This window comes from Dipodomys ordii, unplaced genomic scaffold (assembly GCF_000151885.1).
Source record: "Dipodomys ordii isolate 6190 unplaced genomic scaffold, Dord_2.0 Scaffold1, whole genome shotgun sequence".
Taxonomy (NCBI): domain Eukaryota; kingdom Metazoa; phylum Chordata; class Mammalia; order Rodentia; family Heteromyidae; genus Dipodomys; species Dipodomys ordii.
In genome coordinates this window covers 7,652,623-7,676,553 of record NW_012267217.1, presented here as the reverse complement: position 1 = coordinate 7,676,553, position 23,931 = coordinate 7,652,623, and the positions used below count along the sequence as shown (strand labels likewise).

Here is a 23,931-nt window from a genome sequence, read left to right as displayed (position 1 = left end):
TATAAAACCATTCCTTTTTTTAACTAAGAATAATGTACACAAAGGAAGTAGGGTTTTGAGGAAGCAATGGCTCCCTAAATCATCCACTGGGAAGACCAGAGGAATGGACTGCTGGGTTCAAATTTTCACTCTGCCACTTGAAAGCTGATTTTCAACAATAAATTTGAAGCCCCATTTCCTTCTATGTAAAATGTGGTTTTATCACTGGACCACAAATAGTTGTTGCATGACCATATGATGAAAGGAATGAATACTTAAAAGAAAAGTTAAGACTCTTTAAACTCAATGTATACGATGTTTTTGTTGTTAAGTTTACTTAGGATATAAAATAAAATTTGGTTCTGAACCCTTATAATTATTTAAAACAAAGTTATTATCAGTCAAAGAAATCAATCTGGTTTATCTAATTACTATGGATAAAATAAAATGCTTCATTTTCAGTAACTGACAAGTTAAACTGACAACAAGAAATTCAATTCCACTGTCCACTATCTAGGGATGAATTTAAAAGAGTTTGAACAGTATCATAGATAAAGCAATGATGTAATGAGAATATAAGATTGCAGAACAGAATCTAAAGAAGGAAAAACAAAAAGATAAAATTCAAATGTCTGTAAGTACAATTAGTTATTTACTAGAGCTTAATAGTAGACACAAATTTTTAACAAACATAAATATGTACATCTATGTGGGTACTTATACATCTGTTTTAGTTTTGCTATATTGTTTTGTCTTGAGTAAATATGAATAACTCACTAGAGCAAGTCTTAATGGTATTAATAAACAGCTTTGTTGAATAGCATCTCTTTTTTCAACTACTTAAACATAATAAAATTGTTCTAAAATAAGAAAGGAAGAATAAATAAGAAAGAAAGAAGGAAGGAAAGAAAGAAAGGAGGAAAAGAAAGAAAGAAGAAAAACAGGAAGGAAAGAAGGAAGGAAGGAAGGAAGAAAGAGAAACATAGGGAGGGAGGGAGGAAGGAAGGAAGAAAGGAAGGAAGGTAGATAGCAAGAGAAATAGAGAAAGAAAGATAAAGAAAAGGTCTTAGTGCATAGCAAACTTAACTTTCAAGGAACTCTAAATTTAAGTCTATTAGGTAAAATACAATGTTATTATTTCTTTGTTGCATAGGTCTATCGAGCAAAAAGTTAAAATATTAGGAGACAGAAATGAACATGATTCGAAGTTAGTACTGAAAAATAATAGCACTTCCTGTATGCTCAAAGGAATCATGGACTATTTACTACAAGATATAGTCTGTGATTTATATAACTGAACAAATTGCTAAATCTAAAGATACAGCTAATCACGTGTATTTCAGTTTCAAACAACAAATTCAACAATTAAATTGCTTCCACATGCTATTGAAAGGAAATATAAACTTGCTAGATTATATATTTCCTAAATAAAGTTTCAGTAAAAAGAGAGCACTATCTAAAGATGTTTGTTTCTGTTCTTTGTTTCTCTCTCCCTCTCTCTGTTTCTCTCTATCCTCTCTCTCTGTTTCTCTGTCTCTCTCTGTCTCTCTCTGTCTCTCTCTGTTTCTCTGTCTCTCTGTCTCTCTCTGTCTCTCTGTCTCTCTCTCTCTCTTTCTCTCTCTCTCTCTTTCTCTCTCTCTCTCCCACACACACACACTTTCTGGGATTACAAGCATGAGACATCACCAGCATATCATTGCTCTCACTTAATCTTAGAATTAGTAATTATAATAATTAATTCTTTTCCTAAATGTAAACCTCCTTCCACACTTAGAAAAAAGTAAGTAGGATATTTCTGATGAAGTTTGAAAGGGATATGGTCTTTATAGTTTCTTGGTGGGCTTATATCCAGAAATTCCCACCATTCCCCCATCTTTTTCTCCCATAAATGATACTCACTTATCCAGTCCTAAAACAACAGAGAATTAATCTGAGAATTAACAGAATTAATCTGTGTCCTCTTTTAAATATCCAGTGGCAATGATCATGTTTTCTTTCCCCCAGAGTACCATTTCTTCTGTAAACATCCTCATTTCTTTCACCTAATCTTAATAAAATAACTTTCAACTCTGATTACTTAATTTGAACAAACTGTTTTCTACTTTGACTGCTCACAACATAATAACCATAAATGGACATGATACTGTTGATATGGTCTAATCAAGCAAGGCTGTTGTCAAAACAATGCAATATGTAGAGCTCATTAGCACTCACATCACTTATCAAGTTTAAAATGGACTTACGTGAATCACCATATTGAAAAATCATACACTAAGATTTTGTTCCCAGATGTAAAAAACCTCACTGAGATTTAGCACAGAAAATGTTGTTATTATTAAAAGTACCTGGGAATTGGCTGATATGTGTTTAAATTAAACAATTTTCTCAATTTAAAATATCTTGATGAAAATTTTTCACTATCAATAGTTAATATACTGTGAGTAAGCCTGCAAATGTGATTTGGGGGAGAGGTTTAACAAGGGTAATAATCTTGAATAAGAATGATCAGTGCCAAAAATTTACTCATCTATACAATGGAAACTATGATAACTATCCAGAAATCTTAAACATTAAGTGAGCTAATATATGTAAGATGATTTAGTAATTTAAATACCATATATCTCGATAGATTATAGCAATTTATAATACTCTAAATGGTCTGAAAATTTACCATCATATCTTCAGGAAACTCTATAATAATGTAAAATTCTTTCCAGGGGCTTTTACAAAGCATGTTCTCAAATTTACTTTTATATATTTATGTAACACAAATATTTTAGTGGAAGTACACTCATTTTAAGCCAAAATAAATGACCACTTTATACCATGATGCCAATAACTATTCATTTCCTTGCTCATTGTTTCTTCCCTAGAAAACAAATAGTGTTTTGAACAGATACACTGGCATCTTCTACTTTTTACATTCTGTTATAGGTTACTGAGTGGCAATGTCATTCATCTTTGTAAAGAATAAGAAACATTTATTGAAAAGTACTAATGTATTAGCTAAGTATTAATAAACAATATATATTTCTAAACATATAATTCATAAATAATTTAAATAAAAATGAGTATTTTGGACAACAAATATAACAAATGTTTGTCTCTGATTAACTATAACAGCAAATATTGTTTAATGACTATAAAACCTTCACTTTTTTGGAAATTAAGGATGTGTGAGTATGTGTATATGTGTTTGTGTAAAATCAAATTAAAGACAACTGGGCACCAGTGGCTCATGCCTGTAATCCTAGCTATTCAGGAGGCTGAGATCTGGGAATCATAGTCAAAGCCACCCCGGGCAGGAAAGTCCGTGAGACTCTTATCTCTAATAAACCACTAGAAAACCGGCAGTGGCGCTGTGGTTCAAGTGGTAGAGTGTTTGCCTTGAGCTGAAGAGCTCAGGGACAGCACCCAAGCTCAGAGTTCAAGCCCCATAACCGACAAAAAAAATCTGATTAGAGAAAACATTTATCAAAAGTAAATAGAGTAATTACAATCATAAGCGGCAGCCAAAAATTCAATGCTATCAGTTATGTTTTATGACTTTCTCTAATATATCTTAGCATATGTTAAACCTAGGTTTTACAAACAATCTTGACAGTTAAGGTGTTTTAATGAAACTCATGAAAAGGAGAAAGAAGATGACTGAGAAGAAAAAGTTATGAAGGCTAGGCTGACAGACTAGATAAAACAGATTGGGAAAGGACAGCAGGTGTTCACAGGAAAGGCATAAAGAAATGTTTAGATACATGATCAAAGGAATGTTGGAGAAAGCATTTGACACGGGAAAATTTAACAAAATTTTATGAGATACACAGAGGAACTGAGGCAGGGAAACCCAAAGGAATTCCAAAAATATCTAATGGTTGAGTTTAAGCAAAGACTCTTTAAAAAAAAATCTGACTTTTCTAAGATTCCCAACTATTAGATTGTGCAAATCTACCTGCTTTTGAAGTAAATATAAATAAGTACTTAGTACTAAAATACAAAGACTATAGTTAATGCTATAATCTAGCATTTGAAGAATTGTTACTTCTGTTCCCAACATAGCCACTACCCCCTCCCGATAAAAGGTAAAAAGAATAGGAATAAAGTTCCATTTTACAACTTCTAAAGGAAAAACAATTATCATTCTTTTGCAAATACTTGAAATAATTTGCATGTCCATCTCATATGATACCATGGCCTTATAGATTTCCAAAGTATAAATGGTAAAATTGATTCAAATATGTATACCAACATAGTTTTAAATGTGCAAAAAGATTTAATTGAATCATCCGATGGCATGCTATGTTGCAAAACCTTACTTGCAGATTTCAAATGCTATTGTGAAATATTCTCCTGTGTGAAGTAGATTGGTGAGTACCCATCAAAAAAAATCATGATCAAACCTGGCATTTTTGTTGACAGACTTTGTAGTAAGGCCAAAGGTGTAATTAGGCCAGAAAATTACTTTCTCGCTATTAGAATTGTTCCCTTCAGGTCTTGAGTTATCAGTCCAGAAAATTTCATTAAACACTAAATTCACTTTAAGACAACTGTCAAAATTAAGCAGAGGTGAGTCAAGTCAAGGTCCTAAAATTCAAATCTCTCATCCAGATTTTGAGATCCAGTACAATTTTTTTTAAGTGCTATCAGTTCATTTTTCTGTCAAGATTAGACTTCCTTTAGATTTCACAAAACACTTGTTTCTTTTGTCAAAACTTCACATTGCAGGAAGCAAACTCAGATAATTTAAATATGCACTTACTAAAAGTACCTAACCTTGGTGCTGGGAAGGTGGTTCAGTGGTAGACCGCATGAGGCCCTGGGTTCAATTCCTCAGAACCACATAAGCAGGAAAAAAAAAAAAGCCAGAACTGGTGCTATGACTCAAGTGGTAGAGCACTAGCCTTGAGCTGAAGAGCTGAGGGACAGCACCCAGGCCCAGAGTTCAGGCCCCACGACTGGACCCCTCCCCCCCAAAAAAAGTACATAATCTTCATATTTCTTAAATGAAAATCTGTTGTAAACTGAATAAAGTCTTAAATTGTCTCAAAGAAATGGATATAGGAAACATCTCAATGGGTGAAGTATGAATCATAAAATTCAATTTATGATAATCAAAAAGTGATCATTAATATGGGGAAAGGATTGTATCAGTGAAAATATTTTATTTGAATCAATTGCAGGATTCAAAATGAACTTATGCACAAAAAGAAGGAAATGATTACAATCCAAAGACATAAACATGAAAATAATCAGACATCCCTAGAACTGACTAGATCAAACTGTAAGATAAATAACATGTATGCTATTTGCAACCAGGAAAGGACTTGTTTTGAAAACCATCAAAATAAAATTCAAAATAAAATATCTTGTTACAAAGCTCTTTAAGCAGTAGTTTGTAACATCAGGTCATTTCATTTTTCACAAATTCCTATCAAGTCAGATGTTACAATGGATTGTGAATAAAGAACTGGTTATTTAAGAAAAGAGTTTGATGCAAAAAAAATCAAAAATTGGAGTCAGGAAACTTCATGTAGCAGTGAAACTTTGGACAATACATTTAGCATTTTTGTCCATTTGCTCTAGGAAAGTCTAGGTACCAATACTTCCCTGGAATGACTGAACAAGGTCACTGAGCTAGGAAGCTATGAGGAAGAAAATGAAAGTCAGGCATTGTAATTCCTAGTAAAAAGTTATACTCAAATTCCATTTTGTTTAAAGAATAATGTCCTTTGAAGATATGAGTCATAGCCTACTCATTGTATTCTAAAATTAACAATAAAAAGAAATATCCATGATGATCTTCTAAAGTTTGTAACAACTTTAATTAAAATGCAAAAATACATCCAAATAGTTTAGTCTACTGGATCTATCTTTAGCCATGTAGCAACAAATGAACATGATATAAAGCTCTCACATTAATTATACTGACTACTTTCTTATGATGTGTAAAAGTGTTCAGTAATCTGACTCAATTTATTGAATGAGGTCACAATTTTATCATTCTGAAAACCAGCTTTACTGTTCACTTTACAATATGTCAATTCATTTCCAACAATTAAATAATTCAGCATATAACCAATCTCCACTTTTAAGATCTACTATCTTATGTAATGTGTATATTTCTGAAAGCAATATAGGAGAATATAAATACTTAAAAGTAGAGGTGATATTTCACATTCATGAAATATATCCTATTTGTAATCACCACTTTATTAGAATTCAGTGTCATAAATTCTGAAGAATAAATACGTAATTATCAAAAGGTAAACTATGTCTATAATGGTTATCTTCAGAGCTATGTATATTTAGGCACTTATTAATAACACTTTAGTGTAAGATTTAATATCATTTCTGAGCTTCTTTAATATTATTGATTTTAGTCAATTGATTTGATCATAATGGCACTGAATTAAGCCTACTGAGTATAAGAACTTTTTTTTTGCAAAATGTTGCTAGAGATCATATCATTCTTTATTCAAGAATTACTTAATATTTAAAGTAATCTTTTTACAAGTAAAGGAAGCAAAGAATCTAAAATGATTCATCATTGTTACACAATGAACCTGCTATGCCTGAAAGACTTTTATGACTTTCAGAAACTAACTGTAGTCAGATCTTGATTTTGTAAATTGAAAAGTTAGATCAAAGTAATTTATAGCAAAAATCAAGTAATTTCATTATATCCTGTTAAAAGTTTATTATTTCTGATAATGTTTTCTGCTTTAAATAAGGCTATTTCTTCCATACCTACTTACAAATCTTATCACAGTATTCCTTATTTAAGTATTCTTTCTATTTGGTCAGTAGTTGAAATTTCCTCATAAATATAAACTGTACATCAGGAAAATGGACAACTTCAGGAATATGTACAAAAGACAGGCAGAGGAAATAGAAAAAAATACTATTTTCATTTGGAAAAGGAATGTGTATAATAAGCCATAGTCATAGTTTTATCCATCAACTAAAGTATTCCATCTATAGGGTGACAGTAGAGCAAAACCAAATACAATTGCTTATAAAAATCATCAAGTATCCACCCCTAAAAGTTTTTTTTAATTGTCTATGAATACTATAATACAAAACCCTGCAAAACCATGGATAGCTTTAACTACAAAGCTTCCATATCAAGTAAGAAAGAAAAACCCCAATACTATAAAATAGAATCATCAAATTTTATCATTTGACGCAAACAAAGTGTCTAACACAATCACTCTGCTAATGCCAAAAAATAATCTTCAAATAAAGCTAAAAATGACAAAAGCTGAGAGGGGAAATGGAGAGTTGATGATCAGGAAAAAAAGGAAATTGTTTTGGAATAATACTGTTTGGCACCATATATTATGTTGTTTATAAAAAATAAGTTAAATTCAAAAACTATAAAGAATAAGTATTCCGCCTAATTTCTTTTTTAGCATTTCTGTTTCTGTCAGAAAAACAAGTAAATTATTATTAATAATAAAATACACTCAGGCAAACATACTTGTAGTAAGACATTTATTTATTTATTTTTATTTCTGGTAAAATAATTTCTAGCTACACACTTTTTCTTGTAAAAGACAGTTCACATGTAACTGTGGTCTTATCAGTTTAATTTCTGTGTCCAGAAGTATGATTTTACTGTTTCAAAGTATGATTCCTATTCTGCTATGCACTTCATTTCAGGCTTAATATGAGTCTTTGTCAGACTAAATACTCATAATTATCATTTTTAAGTCCATGTTACCTTGACTATTTGTCAATGTTTTATGAAAAACTGTGGTGCCAAGATTGGACTTAAAATTCCAGCTGTCACTTAAAATATGATGTAGAATAGTGTTATGTCCTCTTATCTGAATTTCATTTTCTTGCCCATTAAGTTCTACTAAAATGTTGGTATATATGGATACAGAACTAAATCAAATAGTTCAATGTTTTCAAACCAGATCAAGTTCATTCATAAATAAAGGCAATAAATATTTTAGACCTTAAAGGCATAACTATATTAATACTGTGGTCTTTCCAGATTTGCTAATTCCTTTAGAAATTTTGGGGGCTATCAATTTTGCCAATTAACATTTCTACTTCTTTATAAAAGACAGACTCACGACTTATTCTTTAAAAGCATGGAGAAAATAAAAAGGTTCCTACATAGATGGCGAAACCTTTCATAACAAGCCTCCAGCATGTTATTCAAGGAAAGAGTTGAAGCTTTGAAGTGAGTTTCAGAGGAGAAAGCTATCAAAGTGAGAGACCAAACAACCATATTGTTTACCTTGTTTTGCATACCTTTTGTTCTATAACATCTTTTAGAAATTTAAAAATATATATGTTGTAGACTTGGATTTGTTTTCCTCCTGAATAAACAATATTTATATTTGCAATTTCTCTAGGTTAGGAGAGGGAAACTAGAGTAGTAATATCATCTAAGAGTCAAAAAGTTCCAGTGAACAATGAAAGTACATGCAACAAATTGTATAACCAAGATCTCACCAATAATAATAATAATAACCATCAACTCTATCTGATGTATACAATGTCTGTCTCATCATAATCAAAAGTTGACTGTGAAAATTAGATTTGCTTTTCTTAATGTATATACATTATATTACCAAAAGAAAAACAAATAATACATTACAATTAGTCAATTAAAGACATTAGAAACTTCATTAATGCAAATCTACTGATGAAGAAGGGTAAGCAGATTATAATTTTAGTACAGGCTAGTACAGGCATAGGAGATTGACTTCAATAGAAACTTGGAAAAAAGAAGTAAATTAGGGAAAAAGAACTGTAATTTTCTTCTAAATAAGCAGAGGAGAAGCTTGTCCAGAAGACTACTAATATGTAATTGAATCTGAAAAAAAAAAAACCAGACCTTTGGTCTAAGAGCTTAGAGAAAAGATTTTTATGAATTTCAATGCTAATAACAGAAACAAGACACATTATGATTTGGCTATCATACTCAAATTCACTATATATTGCATCAAAATATACAAAGCAAAACTTTTGGTTTTGTGATTCCTTGTAACATTTGTACAATGTTAAATTCGCAGATGTGTGACAAATTACTTCTAAATCAAGATTCTATGGATCCAGTTAGAATTCTAACCCTTAAGGATTTTATAATGTATGTATATACATTATAATATATATTTTATATTGATATACAGATAAATGCCATGTTATTTCTGTAAACATTTCCAAAGAGCATCAATCTAGTTATATAAAAGTCATCAACTGTTGATGTTAAGGCTTAAATGAAGTAATCATAATCTATAAACAAATAACATTCCATATATTTAGTATACTTCTGTTGTATTATAGACTCAAAATCTGTAATCTATATTTTACAGGTATTTAATAGGGTTTTCAAAGCTGTAGTGACACACTGTTACTTAAATTTGTAACTATGAGGAATACTTCCTTTCCAAAATAATTTATTAAATGTTTACCAGCCATATCCATTGACTGGTACTTATGTTGTGTATCTCTTTGTAGCCAGGCAATGTTCTAGTCATTGGGATATCTCAGTGAGCAAAAGACAGCAAACCTCCCAGAGGCTCCCTTTGTAGACACAACTGCATCCAATGACTTGATGAGTTTGATTTGCTAGACAGTAGTGCTGGATAGACCGCAATGACCTCCCAAATGATATGCATTCTGTAGTCCAGAGAGTCTGGAAATGGTGCTAGGTGGGGAGAAATGTATTTTCCCATATACTAAGTTAAAGTTCTCAAGACGGATAAATTATCCTGAATTATCTAATATAGCCTAATTGAGTCACAAGTATCCTTACAAGAGATAAGCAAAGGGTAAGTTTATACACACAGACACAGACGTTCTCTCTCTCAAACACACACACATACACACACACACACACACACACAAGTCAACTTTATCAAGAAGACCAGAATTGGAGCAAAGTGGCCAGGCACTGAAGAATGCCAGCAGACAGAAAATGTCAAGGAATAGATTTTTTTCCCCCCAAACTGACAGGGTGGTGGCACTGATGACACATTGATCTCATTTGCCCAGCAATACTGATTTTAGATTTCTGACCAAAACTGTGAGAAAATAAATTTTAGCTTTGCTACCAAAAAAATAATTTGTTAAATAGCCACAGGAAAATAATAGTGTCCAATATCTGTTTTAAAATAATAACTTGCATAAAAAAGTTTAGTGTTCAGAATTATCTAACATGAAGGGGGAAATAACATACATTATTTCTCTGTTGAAAAAAAGCTAAATGGTAACCTGTATTGTGTTAGTTGTAGATTACATGTGCTGGTTTCAAAGCATTCAATGATGAAATCTCACATATATTCTATGCATATAAATGTTAAAACCACATAATGTATTGTATAAACATAAATGGCTTAAGTAGTTTATGTCATATTTACTCTTTGAGTAAGGCATTCACCAGCTAGCTATGTTTAATTTATTACTGAAGATGATCAATCCCTTTGTGGCTGTTTTACTTGTACGTCTTTCTGTTATCCTTACTTAGGAGTCTCCCTATGGAATACAATACATTTATTATAATAAATTTATCAGCATATAAGGCATAGTTCTTCACTGTGAAGAAGTTGGAATATTTGAAGCATTTAGAATATCATACATGTTGATAATTCAAAAAAGAGTAGTTTGAATGTTTTATTAATGATATTTAGCTAGAAAAATAGAGAATATGAGCTAAAAATATATTCTTATATGGACTGATGCTACAAATATATATAATAAGTATTATATATAAGTATGTAGTACATATATATATACTACATACTATATATACATATATAAAATATGTATACTACATATTTATATATAATACTTATTATATATATATTTGTAGCATCAGTCCATATATGAAATATTTCCTTTAAGCTTTTTTCCAGACTAAAATTTTCAGTGGAATTCATCTTGGTCTGCTATTTTTTTCCTCAAAACGCTAACTTTCCAATGTTTGAATACTTACCTTTTAGTCAAAATGCATGTGTCTGAAATTACATTCTTTGCATCAAATGAAGACTGTCTATAAATCTATACAGTCATAGTAGTAAGAGAAATACTGTCAGAAATAAAAGTATAAATCATTCATTTCTATGCGTTTTAAAAAATAGTCATTGGGTAACTTTCTACTAATGTCAAATGCAAATGTCAGTTACTTCTTAATACTGATAGAAACATTGTATGTTTGCAGTCAGGTCTCATGACTGTAATCCTAGCCACTCAAGACAATGAGATGTGCCAACTGTAGTTCAAAGCAAAAAATTATAAGTGAAGGTATGACTCAAATGGTAGAGTACCACGCATAAATAACAAAACTGAGCAATAGGCCAAGGCCAGGAGTTCAAGAACCAGTACACACACACACACACACACACACACACACACACACACACACACTTTCATTGTGTCCCAAATGTAAAATCAAGAAGTGAAAATGACAATGTTTCCAAAGGCTATCTACAAATTCAATGCGACACCTATCAAAATCCCAACCTCATTCTTCAGTGAAATAGAAGAAGCAATCCAAAAATCCATATGGAACAATAAAACATCCTAAATAGCAAAAACAATCCTTAGCAGAAAGAATATCCATACCAAGCTTCAAACTCTACTACAAAGTCACAGTAATCAAAACAGCTTAGTACTAGCACAGGAACACAACCTGAGGACCAATGGAATAGAACTAAAGACCCAGGAATGAACCCACAGACTTAGAGCCACTTACTCTTTGATACGGGAGCTAAAAAAAAAAAAAAAAAAGAATGAAAGAAAAACAGCCTCTTCAGTAAATGGTGCTGACAAAATTGGTTAAACACCAGCAGAAAGCTAAAGCTACATCTCCATATATCACCCTGAACCAGAATCAACTCCAAATGGATCAAAGACCTCGAAGTCAAAGTCAAAATATTACAGGATGGAACAGGAGAAACCCTAGGTCTCCTTTCACAGGCCGAAATTTTCTTAATAGAGACAAATTTTCTTAATAGAGACCCAGAAACACAACAAATCAAAGAAAGGTTGGACAAATGGGATTGGATGAAACTGCAGAGCTTCTGCCTGGCAAAGGATATAGCTAGCAAGATCAACAGAAAGCCCACGGATTGGGAGAAGATCTTCACTACCCATACAACGGACAAGGGTCTCATATCTATATACTTAGAACTCCAAAAATTAAATACCCAACAACAAATTCTCAAAGAAACAATTGCCCAATAAATAAGTGGGCTAAATACTTAAAGAGAGGGAATAAGAATGGCCAATAGACACATGAAGAAATACTCAACCTTTCTAGCCATAAAAGAAATGCAAATCAAAACAACATTGAGATTCCACCTCACCCCAGTTAGAATGGCTAGAATCAAGAACTCTAATAACAACAGATGCTGGAGGGAATAAGGTCAAAAGGGAACACTACTACATTGTTGGTGGGAATGTAAACTTGTTCAACCACTTTGGAAAGAAGTATGGAAGTTCCTCAAAAGGCTCCACATGGAGCTCCCCTATGACCCAGAAATCCCACTTTTGGGCATTTACCCAAATGATCACAAACAAGGCAGACTAAAGCTAAGAGCACAACTATGTTTATCGCAGCATTATTCACCATAGCTAAGATATGAAACCAAGCCAGATGCCCCTCAGTAGATGAATGGATCAAGAAAATGTAGTATATATACACAATGGAATTCTATGTATTCATCAAAAAGAATGACATCACCCCATTTGTTAGGAAATGGAAAAACTTGGAAAAAAATTATATTAAGTGAAGCAAACCAAACTCAAAGAAACATAGGTCCCATGGTTTCCCTTATCTGCAATAACTAATATATGTCCAGAGGTCAAAAGCTGTGTACACATGACCATATAACCTGATGCTAAATGAAATGAGCCCCAAGTCTTTCCATTTCCTAACAAATGGGGCAATGATATTAAGTGAAGTAAGCCAGGCCCAAAGAAACATAGGTTCGATGCTTTCCCTTATTTGTAGTAACTAGTATATGTCTGAGACAAGCAGAAATGGTCAGATAAGTTGATGTTAGGCAAAATGAACCCCAAGATAAGGACTCAAATGTTTTTGTTTTCTTGCTATTGTTTCTAACATATTTATAAGATGATTTCTTTGTTGCTTTGTATGTCCCTCCCCCACAGTATAACCCCTGCTTTCACTCGATTTGATGTTGGTATAATTTGTGGAGGGGAAGGGAAAAAACAAATCATTTAAGGATACAGGTGGACCCATTGCAACAATGAGATGTACAAGTTGTTATGTTGAAAAACGAACTTTACAACTTTAGCTAGGGGAGCAGGGCAGAGGTGGGAAGGGAGGAGGCAACAATGCTTGATAAGAAATGTACTCATTACCTTGCCCATGTAATTATAATCCCTCTGTACGGTATTTTCACAATTAAAAAAAAAAAGAAATGAACCCAAAGATAGGGACACAAGAGGTTTTATCTTTGCTGATGTTCTTTTTAATCTACTTACAATGTACTATGTGATTTTTTGTTGTTGTTTCTTTGTATGTTCTTCCCCCATGGTACAACCCCTATTGTTACTGTATTTGATTCTGGTGTCCTGCATCTTGTATATACATTTTTCTAATTTGGGGAAGGGAAGGGAAATAATAAAATGTTGAAATAAGGATACAGGATGACCCATTGTAATAATGAGATGTACAAGACAGTATATTGAAAACAAACTTTACAACTTTGCAGGGGAAGAGAGGGAAGTGGGGGGAGGAAGACTTGGAGAGGTGGGGCGGGAAGGGATGGTAGGGGAAAAACAAAGGAGGGTGTAACAACTCTTAATAGGAAATGGACTCATTACCTTTCTCCTGTAACATAACCATTCTATACAGTATCTTTACAATAAAAGTTATATATTAAGAAAAAAAGCTAGGCCAAATACTTAATCCAAATTGTACTTCTAGCCCCAAAAGGCATTACTCTCCAATCCTATATATCCTTTCTTTAATTGTGAAATAGACTTGACCCTATAAAAAGTAGGAATGTTATTGAAACTGTGTTGCTAGGATGAATATGTTCCAAACTTGTGCTTATTGTCAAAAAATGATTTATGACAAGTGCTCAGTCAAAATAAATGCAATGACCACTGCAGGAGGTGCTGCCTCTGGAGCCTCCACACAGACTCTTCTTTCTTTCATTAACTTCAGCTTCTGGTTGCCATAGCATCTGATGACAACCATAGCTTTGGGGAATTATCTCTATCTACCCTCATCCTACTCTAAGGACATGATTCAAGCAACCAAAATAATTAACAAATAAAAACTCCATAAATAATGCTACAGCTTTGTAATCTGTTTTACTTACTTTTTGTCTTTTTTAAAATTATAAATTCCCACCTGGGGAAAAATTGGAAAAATAAAGATATTTGTTCCCTGATAAAAACAAATGCCTCCTGGAAAGATAAGTGATTTTTAAAATCAATCGTTGAAGATTAAAAAAAAACAACAGCATGACTAGGAACAAATCAATAGATAATTATAAATTCATCAAAATTAATCTGTTTCCTTTCCACAGGAACAAATTAAGCAAATTTGAAAGTAAGTTAGAACCATCTTATTATTTTTTAGTGTTACTACTACCAGGAATACAAAGTACAAGTTAGTGTTTGTAAGTAAGCTACACTAGGATGTAAAATTGGGTGGGTTTTTGTTTGCACCCTTCTTCTTAGTTAGAGCTTTCCATGGTTGTTCTTTTTATTGTTTCACTGGTTTTTAGAAATTGTACTCTACATCTTTTAAACATACTCATGGGTTCTTTGAAATAGATTTTTGAAATCAAAACAAAGAGGTTAAAACATTGTAGAAATATTATCAAACTAGTTTGCCTCATACCAAGATGTTGATAGATAGTGTTATAAATAAGTGTTTCCTATCCCAGGAAGAAAAAAAATGACATACAATTTTAAGAAGGAGATACAAAGTCCAGGAAGATGAAAGTTTACATGTTCATATTGAATCTCATTCTCCCAAAACATAAAGTACATTCTGAGAAAAAGAAGTATTATGCTCTTTGACAATAGAAAGATTTCTTTTTTTTCTTTCTTTTTTTTGGGGGGGTCAATTGTGTGGCTTGACTCTGGGCCTGGGCACTGTCCCTCAGTTCTTGGCCAAAAGCTAGTGCTTTACCATTTGAGCCACAGTGCCACTTCTGGCTTTTTCTGTTTATGTGGTGCTGAGGAATCAAACCTAGGGCCTCATTTATGTGAGACAAGCACTCTATCGCTAAGCCACCTTTCCAGCTCCAGAAAGATTTCTTCAAGACCATAAGATATCTAGTTAAGAAGATACTAAATAACTTATTCCCTAGCTTATGGAGATACTATTCTGTATTCCCTAAATTTTAAACTTCTCCAACTTAAAAATGTAATTTAAAAAGAGAAATCATACTAAATATTTTAACAGCATCATTCAGCTGCAATAGTCATACGTAAAAGTAAGAGAATTAGGCACCAGTCAATTCACATGAACTGCTCTCAAGCCATTCACTGGGCTGTAGAAAGCATTTGACTGCTTAGGGATCCCCTTTCTCACAGTCTACTTTCTTTATGTGCTTTCTTTCCTCATTCTTCCCTAGGAAATGACTAGCTAATGTCTTTGCAACATAATGCTTAGGAACCTTGCCAGAAATCCTGGTAAAAGTTAAAAAAAAATCATATTTGAGAGGAATGGCATTGCAGCTAAAATATGATGATTTGTTAAAAATAAAAGATTTATAATGAGTCCAGCTGAAACTAACTTCAGTGACTGCCCAATAAGTAAAGAGTATAATATATTTTTAGAAAGATGTCATTCAAAAATAATTTTATAGGCTTCAACCACAAACTTAATGATTTAGAAGTTTACTTACTCCAAAGTTATTCATTAGTGTCAATTGTGAAACACTGCTACAGTTAGATCTTGCTGTATCATCTCATTTAATTATTGTCTTGGTGATTAAGTATTTATTGCCCTCACCTTAAAAAATAAGTACTGGAAGACAATCTGGAATTAGATCTTCTCTATATTTATTTTTATTTTATTGTGCTTATTTTATTGGAAAGGGGATGTATAGAAGGATTACATTATATAAGTAAGGTAATGAGTACATTTCTTTTCAAACAGTGTTACCCTCTCAATACTTTTCTTTAGCTTTCCCTCCAAGTTGTAAAGTTCATTTCCAACATAGAGTCTTTGGGGGGGGGGGAAGGGGGTGTGGGTCCCGGGGGTTGAATTCTGGGCTGGGTGCTGTCCCTGAGCTTTCAGCCCAAGGCTAGTGCTCTAACACTTGAGCCACAGCGCCACTTCCAGTGTTCTGGTGGTTAATTGAAGATAAGAATCTCATGGCCTTTCCTGTCCATACTGGCTTTGAACCGCAATCCTCAGATCTCAGCCTCCTGAGTAGCTAGGATTACAGGCGTGAGCCACCAATGCCTGGCTCCAACATAGTGTCTTGTGAGGACTGCTGTTAGAATCCTTAGTCCCATCATTTCTGTGATTCCTTGTCCCTGTTTTTATGACTATTTTCCAGAATACTTTTTTCCCCCTTTAAGTAACTAAGATTATATAACAGAGCTCACCAAATACAGAAAAGTGGTCATTTAGAACTCCAAAAACATAATGTGAATGATTTCTTCTTATGTCTTTCAACTATACAATGTATCAAGTTGAGATCTTTATATGTAGAATGAAAAACAAAAGCCTACATTTTCAGAGAAGTTCTGTGATGCTCAACCATGGAGACTTGACTGTTGTGTTACATTCCATTTGTATAGTTATATGTGTATCTTCTCAATAAACAAGCAATAACAGAGATATTAAATGCTGTGTAATATCATCATTATATTTAATTTGCTCATTGATCTGGTTCAACTTCTGATGAAATCAAGAGTGAGTATACACATATAAATACACTAAAGAATTTCCACATGTAGGCTGCAAAAAGCACAGTTCTTTTTCCTGTAGTACTGTATGTTATCAAATCATTTACAGTATATAGTTTATATGGTCAAGATATTTTTAACTTACACATTTTCAATATTGTAATAATCTGTTTAGTTCAAGTAGTTCTAATAGAAATGGATTTGCCTGAGAAAAATAGGCTAAATTCAGTATATTACTTGTTTTCATAGTTTCCAATATGTCAGTTTTTGCAAGGTATCTGTGAGCTATTTCTGTTTGACATAACTCTTGCCTATTGTTTTGTATGCACATTTCATTTTCTGAGTTCTTATGGAATGAGAATTAAGTTTAGAACTTAAGAGTGCCGGGTGTGTATAACCATTGAGAACTATCAGTTGATTGGCCTTGAGAAATCCAGTGATTTTCTATGATTGTCTCTGAGCTTTTACTTCTTAATGATAAATTAGAATAGTAATTGCTTTCCTTTTCTTTTTCTTTCATCTGCCAGTACTAAGGTTTGAACTCGGTGCCTCACTCTTGTTTGCTGGGATGGCTCTCTAATATTTGGCTCATGCTTACTGTTAGTTTTTAGTTCTTTGTTTTGGGGATGGAGTCTGATAGACTTTTCTAACTAGGTGTGCTTCTTACCAACATTCTTCATATCTCAGCCTCCTGAGTAGCTAGGATTAAAGGGGTAAATTTGCTTTTGGCAATTTCTGACCGGATTCATTAAAATGACTTCTAGTACTGTGATCAATTAAGTTCCTTCTTTTCAAATCAAGAAGTGAGTATAATCATAATGAAATCTTGAAATAAACTGTCCTCTGGAGATGGCCTTGGTTTGTATAAAATGAAACTAATAAATGTAAATATCAATGTAGCAAGTGGTAGGTGTAAAATCTATAGTATTGTATGGCTCTTAGTATTTGGGGCATAAATAAGTTAGCATCCTTACCTGTTGGTGGAATTATCCCAGGAGACATGAGGCCAGGGACAGAATGTGGCATGATGTGAGAGTTCTCAGGGGAGGTGACACTTTGAGTCCTCTTAGGAGGCCTTCCAGGTCTAGAACTGAAACAAACAAACAAAAAATTTTACAATTAAGCTGTTGTCTTACACATCATTTCAAAGTTGTTTCAAGTGGTAACATGGACTGTAAATAAATTTGTTTCAAGGACGGTTGCTTTTGCAGTTAGATGTAATAGACTTCCATCACTAATTAGATTACATGCTGAATTCATTTTCCTCATTGAAGATCAGCCACTCCTGATGCATAATTCATGGCCTGTACCTCGTTACCTGCTTCTTCATATTAATATCTATACACAGTTTGAATTGCCTCGTTTGCATATGCTAAAGTTCTGCATGCAGCCTTCAGCACGAAAATTATGCACTAACTTGTAATAATTATTACAGTCAGCCTGCTATTGATTTATGAGACTTTTAAAAACCAAATATGTGTAGTACTTGTAATGAATGATATTTTAAGGTTCTTCAGGAAATTAAAAGGCAATGGCTGCCTAAGGAAATGTTCTGCTTGTTTGATTTAATACTACAGTTAGCTGGGAGGTGGAATGAAAGAGTGATTCAGACCTATAGCACATTTTTCGATGATATGTTTTATTACTTCGCACTGCTAGCCTGATATCTCGATGATAAATGACAATACATATCTAATGTGTGAAAAGGTCTTGCAATTTCTTTATTTTTTTGTCATTTAAAAGATAAGTCAAGTTATCATTTAACCCTTATTCTGTGTAAGTGAACATTCCCACTGAGCTACCTAACTTCGAATATATTAAAATAAATGAGAAAGACATGGAATATTTGTAGGACATCATTGGGAACCTGCCTGGGTAGCTTCTTTTATCTGTTGTTAGGGTAAATAAAGTGTATTTATGTTTTAGAGTATTTATCCTTTACATGTCTGCTGTGCTATACTATTTTTTTGTAAAAGCAGGTGAAGTATTAGAAAAGTATTCACTACTTCATATGAAAATAACATAGAATATATTGTTCACATTTTATTAAATAAACAAGCATTCTGAGCACTAAATTTTCACTTTTCTCCTCTGGATTATTAGTGGGCTTTTATGAAATACTCTTCCATCACTTATTTGGCCAACAGGAGCCTCAATTCAAAACAATTAGATATGCCAATTATAAATAAGCATTTTCATGTTTGTCTCAGCTAAGCCCCTTTGCCTCATCAGAAGATTCAAAAATTCCATTTCTTTTATTTTGTGTAAGTATTACATGTGGTCATTGAACAAATAATTACTAAGTACCTGCTGTTTGCAAAGCAGTGAGCTATGGAGGTTAATTTGGGGGAATGAGTTCTTAGTTTTCAGGAGCTTGTACTCTTGCCAAAGGGAAAGAATCTGGTGCATAAATAACCATAATGCAAATTGTAATGTGCTAATAACTCCCATAAGAAAGTTGCAATCTGGATACTAATTGGAATTTAGGTTTGATGATGATACTTCCACATTCAAGGAACAAAGATGGCAGTGGGAACACTAGAAGAATTTCAAAAAAAAAATTTTAAAGTTAAATCTGGAGAATTCCCACTTCAGTGATAAGGTAAGAAAAGGAAGAAAGTATAAAAATGTATGAAATTAAAAAAAAAAACATTTCAAGTACACCAAAATGCCCTGAAAATCACAGGAATCAGAGAGTAAGTCTGCTAGACTTATTGTCTGGGATCAGCTCAATGGAGGTGTTTAGAACAAGAGGAAAGAAATTATAAGCATGTTTGTTTTGTTAACTAACAAGTATAGTCTCTTTGTTGTTCCAAAGTGTCTCTTCAGCTGCTTCTTACTTTTCATTATTACTCTTCATCTTCAACTGGCTTTTTATCTTTTATTATTTGCCTAGAATCAATCAACAGCCTTTAGATAGCCTCCATTCTTCTAGAGTGAGCTCTTTGCTTGTCATCACTTAAATAAGAAAGACTAATGGCTAAATACACATCTCCTGCCCAGATCTTCCTCTTGGGATTCAGAGAGATTGATACCTATCTACTAGATCTCCATTCCTAGATGTTTTATATGATATCAGACATGGCTTGTCCACATCTGATCTCAGCATCAGCCCCATTAACCGATTGTTCTTCCCCTAGTTCAGCAAAATGGTCACTAATTGAATGAGCCAAAAATCCAGGACTTGGCTGCAACAATTCCTTCGCATGCACTCTTAAATATCATTTCTGTAATGCTAACTCCTTAACCCATTCTCTAGACTGCATCCCCATTCCTACATTCCATTTCCTATTTCTACTACAGTTAACGCTTTCCAATCTTACCCCCAAATCTACCTCCAACTCTGTCCCATTCTAGATCCTAGAATCTAGACAATTCTTCAGGTTGATTTCAAAAGGATTTTTCTAAAATGCAAGTTTAACCATGCTTTACATTTGATTAAAGGTATGAATGGCTCCTTACTAGACCCAAAAAACCTTGTCTTGACCCCAAGCTCTAGTAATTGTTCCCTCTTTATTTTTCTGATTTCAACCTTTCAGTCTTACACTTGGACTTACTTTGGCACTGTTGCACTTCTCACCATCTTGCTTTGGCTACCTAAATGTAATCATTTTAGGATGACAAGCATGAGTTCCCATGACTTTCTTAAATGTCATGGATTTCTTTGGTCTCTATGGAATCTCTATAAATGTTTTCTCCTTAGTCAATATATTCACAACAATTCATTCTTACCTCCATATTATCTACTTAACCCTTAATCTTGCTCCTTACTAATCATTTAAGTTTTAGTGTTTTCCATGTACTATATATGCATACTATGTGTATGTAGTGCACAGTGCTGTGTTCTATGATAGTCATACTGTACAGATTACAGTAATCTAGGTTTGTTTACTTCCCCAAATGACATGCAAAATGTACCTAAAACTCACTCTTTTCACCTAAATGAAATTTCACCTAGTTTTGACACAAAAACATAAAAAGTATTTTATGTTTTACTATATTTTGAAGCAAAAATCTCAAATTCCTCAAATACCTTGTCTCATGGATTCCAGTAAATAATAGTTCCAAGAAATTAAAAAGTATCTGAGAATCCTTAAACATATTTCTAAACAGACACTAAGGTAGCAAGAAAGGGAAGTGAGATGCCAGAGAGATCTCTAGCAAGGTGTTGTAACAATGGAAAAGGAAACTGAAGTTAAAATATTTGAATATTTAGCCCTTTGATCTGTTTTTGTGTTAAAGAAAATGAAACTGTTAAAGAATGCTTTATTATTCAACTCACAGGAGTTGTCTACACCTCACAGCTTTCACTCAGAAAGTAGAAGGCAGGCTACTAAGTAGCTACACTTTAATTCATGCTGTGATTAGAATAGACCCAGTGGGCTTCTTCCACTGCAGGTATTTCCTACCCATTCTATCACATTGCTTCAAATTCTACCAATAGATATTTGTTGCTTTCAGAATAGGAACTCAAAGTTCTTTTAAAAAATAAAAGCAAAGAACTTCCATTAAAAAGCAAATATCCTTGGTGGTTTCACTTTACAATTAGGTAAGAGTGAGGGAAGAGGTGAAACTGACAACATTCAAAAAGAAATTCACTCATTAACTGCCTTATATAACTGAAATCCCACTGTACATCAACTTCACAATAAAAATTAAAAAAATCAAACAAAACAAGCAAATTTTAAGAAAAGAGTATTAAGGAACTTAAAGAAAAGACTGAAAGGGGTCAAGAATACTAGGAACTCTATAAGGAGTCAAGAACTCTATAGAGAGTTATACATCTTATTTGAGAGAGAATAAGAAAAATTAACAAGATGCCTCCCTCCACTTTCATGAATTACACTTAGATCCTTTTACTGACAGCCTGTTACTGTAAGGTGACCTTACAGCAATCTTGGTCCCTACAGAGGGTCTCTAGTTTCTATGAGAACCTATTAAGATAACTGAATCATAAAATACTTCAAATATTAAAATTTCTTTCAACAGTAACTTACAGATTTCCAAGAAAACAGATATTGTACTGCAGCCAGAGGCATGTATTTTATTGCCTGAACAGATAGACTAATAATACTTGCCTATGAAGTTATTAAAAGGTTTAGCCTTAAATTATCTAACTTTTCTAATGAAGATGTTTTTATAAGCAAATGCTCAGTATGATTTCTACAGAGGTAATTATTGTTGGAAAGAAAAAAAATACTGAGAAGAGAGTGCAAAACAACTGATGGAAGGACTTATTTTAGAATGGCCAATTGCCACAATGGTAGCCATCTTCAGTTCTGCCTTATCTCCAACCGTGAGCCAGTTCTCTCCCAGAGAAGAGAGCACACTGAATTCTAGTCCTAATCAAACACCACACCTCACTTTTACCATTACCCTTACTAGTCTGAACACAATCAGAATTTAAGACTTTCTCATTGTTTTGCTAGCTTAACCCATTAGCTACACTGCAGCCATTAGTAAGTATTTTCCACAATCTCCATGAAAAGGGCCATGAATTAGGGATGTCCAAATCCACACTTAAGTATTTGCAACACTTAGGAACTCAGACACAGTCTTTCAGAGGCCATTCTTAATTTTTAAAATTAAACAAATTTTTTTTAATCTCTTCTTTAAAACAATTCACCCTGGGTGGTCTTCTTTCAGGACAACTCAGACTTAACTTGTTTCTCTCGAATGCTGGTTGAAGATTTACCCACACTTTCCACTCAATTTGTTATTAGAGAGCACTCTTCTCCCCCCTGCCATGAGGCCTGGCTCTGGGACCAGGGATGCACATTTATCATGTGTATCATTTGTTTTAACTTCTTCAAGATAATGCCAAAATTCAACTTCAAAAAAAGGAACACCAAAGTGATATGAAGCTAAGTGCATTGAAAGAATGAGTATCACAGCATGCTAGTTGGCTCATGCCTAGCTACTCAAGAAGCTGAGATCTGAGGATGGCAGTTTGAAGACAGCCTGCACAGGAAAGTCCCTGAGACTTTTATCTCCAATTAACCACCAGGGAACCGGAAGTGGCCCCATGGCTCAAAGTGGTAGAGGGCCATCCTTGATGTAGCACTAGAACCTCATGGACAGTGCCCAAGCCCCATGTTCAAGCCCCATGGTCAAAAACAAAACAGAATAAAAACCATTGTCAATCCCCAAATTTCTCAATAGTCATAATCTTTTGTTAACCCCTACATTAAGTTTGTTATTGTCGTTGCTATTGTTGCTGTTTGAGGGATTATGTTTGGTTCATTTTTGAGAGTTGAGGCAGAAGAAGAACTAACCTCTGATTCTACTCAATTCAGGAAAACGCTCTTTAGTCTCAGTTTATCCATTTTTCTTTATTGATTTTTATGTTTATTTTTATTATAGAGTTAATATATGGAGGGGTTAAAATCAAGTAATGAGTACAATTTTTTTGAATCAGGTCTCCCATTCCCTTACTTTCCCAGTTTTTCCCTCCATCTCCATCCACAAAATTCATAATCATTTTCTGCATAGTGTCCAATGAGTATCATTGGTCACCCTTTGTCCCACCCTTTCTGTATACCACCCAACTTTTACCCTTTCAAATACAAACTAAGGAACAAGACAAAAGGGAAAAAAATTAGCAGTAACAGCCATTCAAATATATCTCATTTCTTCTGCTTGGAGTTCATTTCATTAAATATTATTGTATATGATCAGATGCATATCGAGCCTTTGTCAACCATTCCTGTGTATATCCTCTTTGGGTCTCGGTGTGTGAATATCTACAGTCACAAATAATTTACTTAGATTTGGCACATATTGTTCTGGTAAACTTAGTCAACAAACTAAGACATTAGAGAATGTAATGGGTATGTATTTTTATATTACATTTAGTATTAGTTAGAGTAGATACCATAAATATGTATTTATATAATTTTAACTCATATTTTATGTTTCTATTTATATAAATTATTTTAGTCTGGAAAGATATAATCTTCTTAATGATTCATATATCTACTTGAATATTATAATCATGTAGAGTAATGTTTATGAGTTGAGAATAATGTGTACTGTTTGCATCCTAAAGTGAAAAGACAAGATAGAAACTTGAAAACTTGAATTTATATT

General features: G+C 33.2%; 1 protein-coding gene across 1 annotated transcript in view; it reads right to left on the bottom strand.

The window, feature by feature from the left end:
* The window catches only part of Dach1 (dachshund family transcription factor 1), a 377,485-nt gene that overhangs the window by 195,326 nt on the left and 158,228 nt on the right, over positions 1–23,931 (bottom strand). Inside the window, exon 3 of the mRNA XM_013009725.1 lies at positions 17,817–17,932. Within this exon, the coding sequence (XP_012865179.1) occupies positions 17,817–17,932 (116 nt within the window). The remainder of the gene's footprint in view (positions 1–17,816; positions 17,933–23,931) is intronic.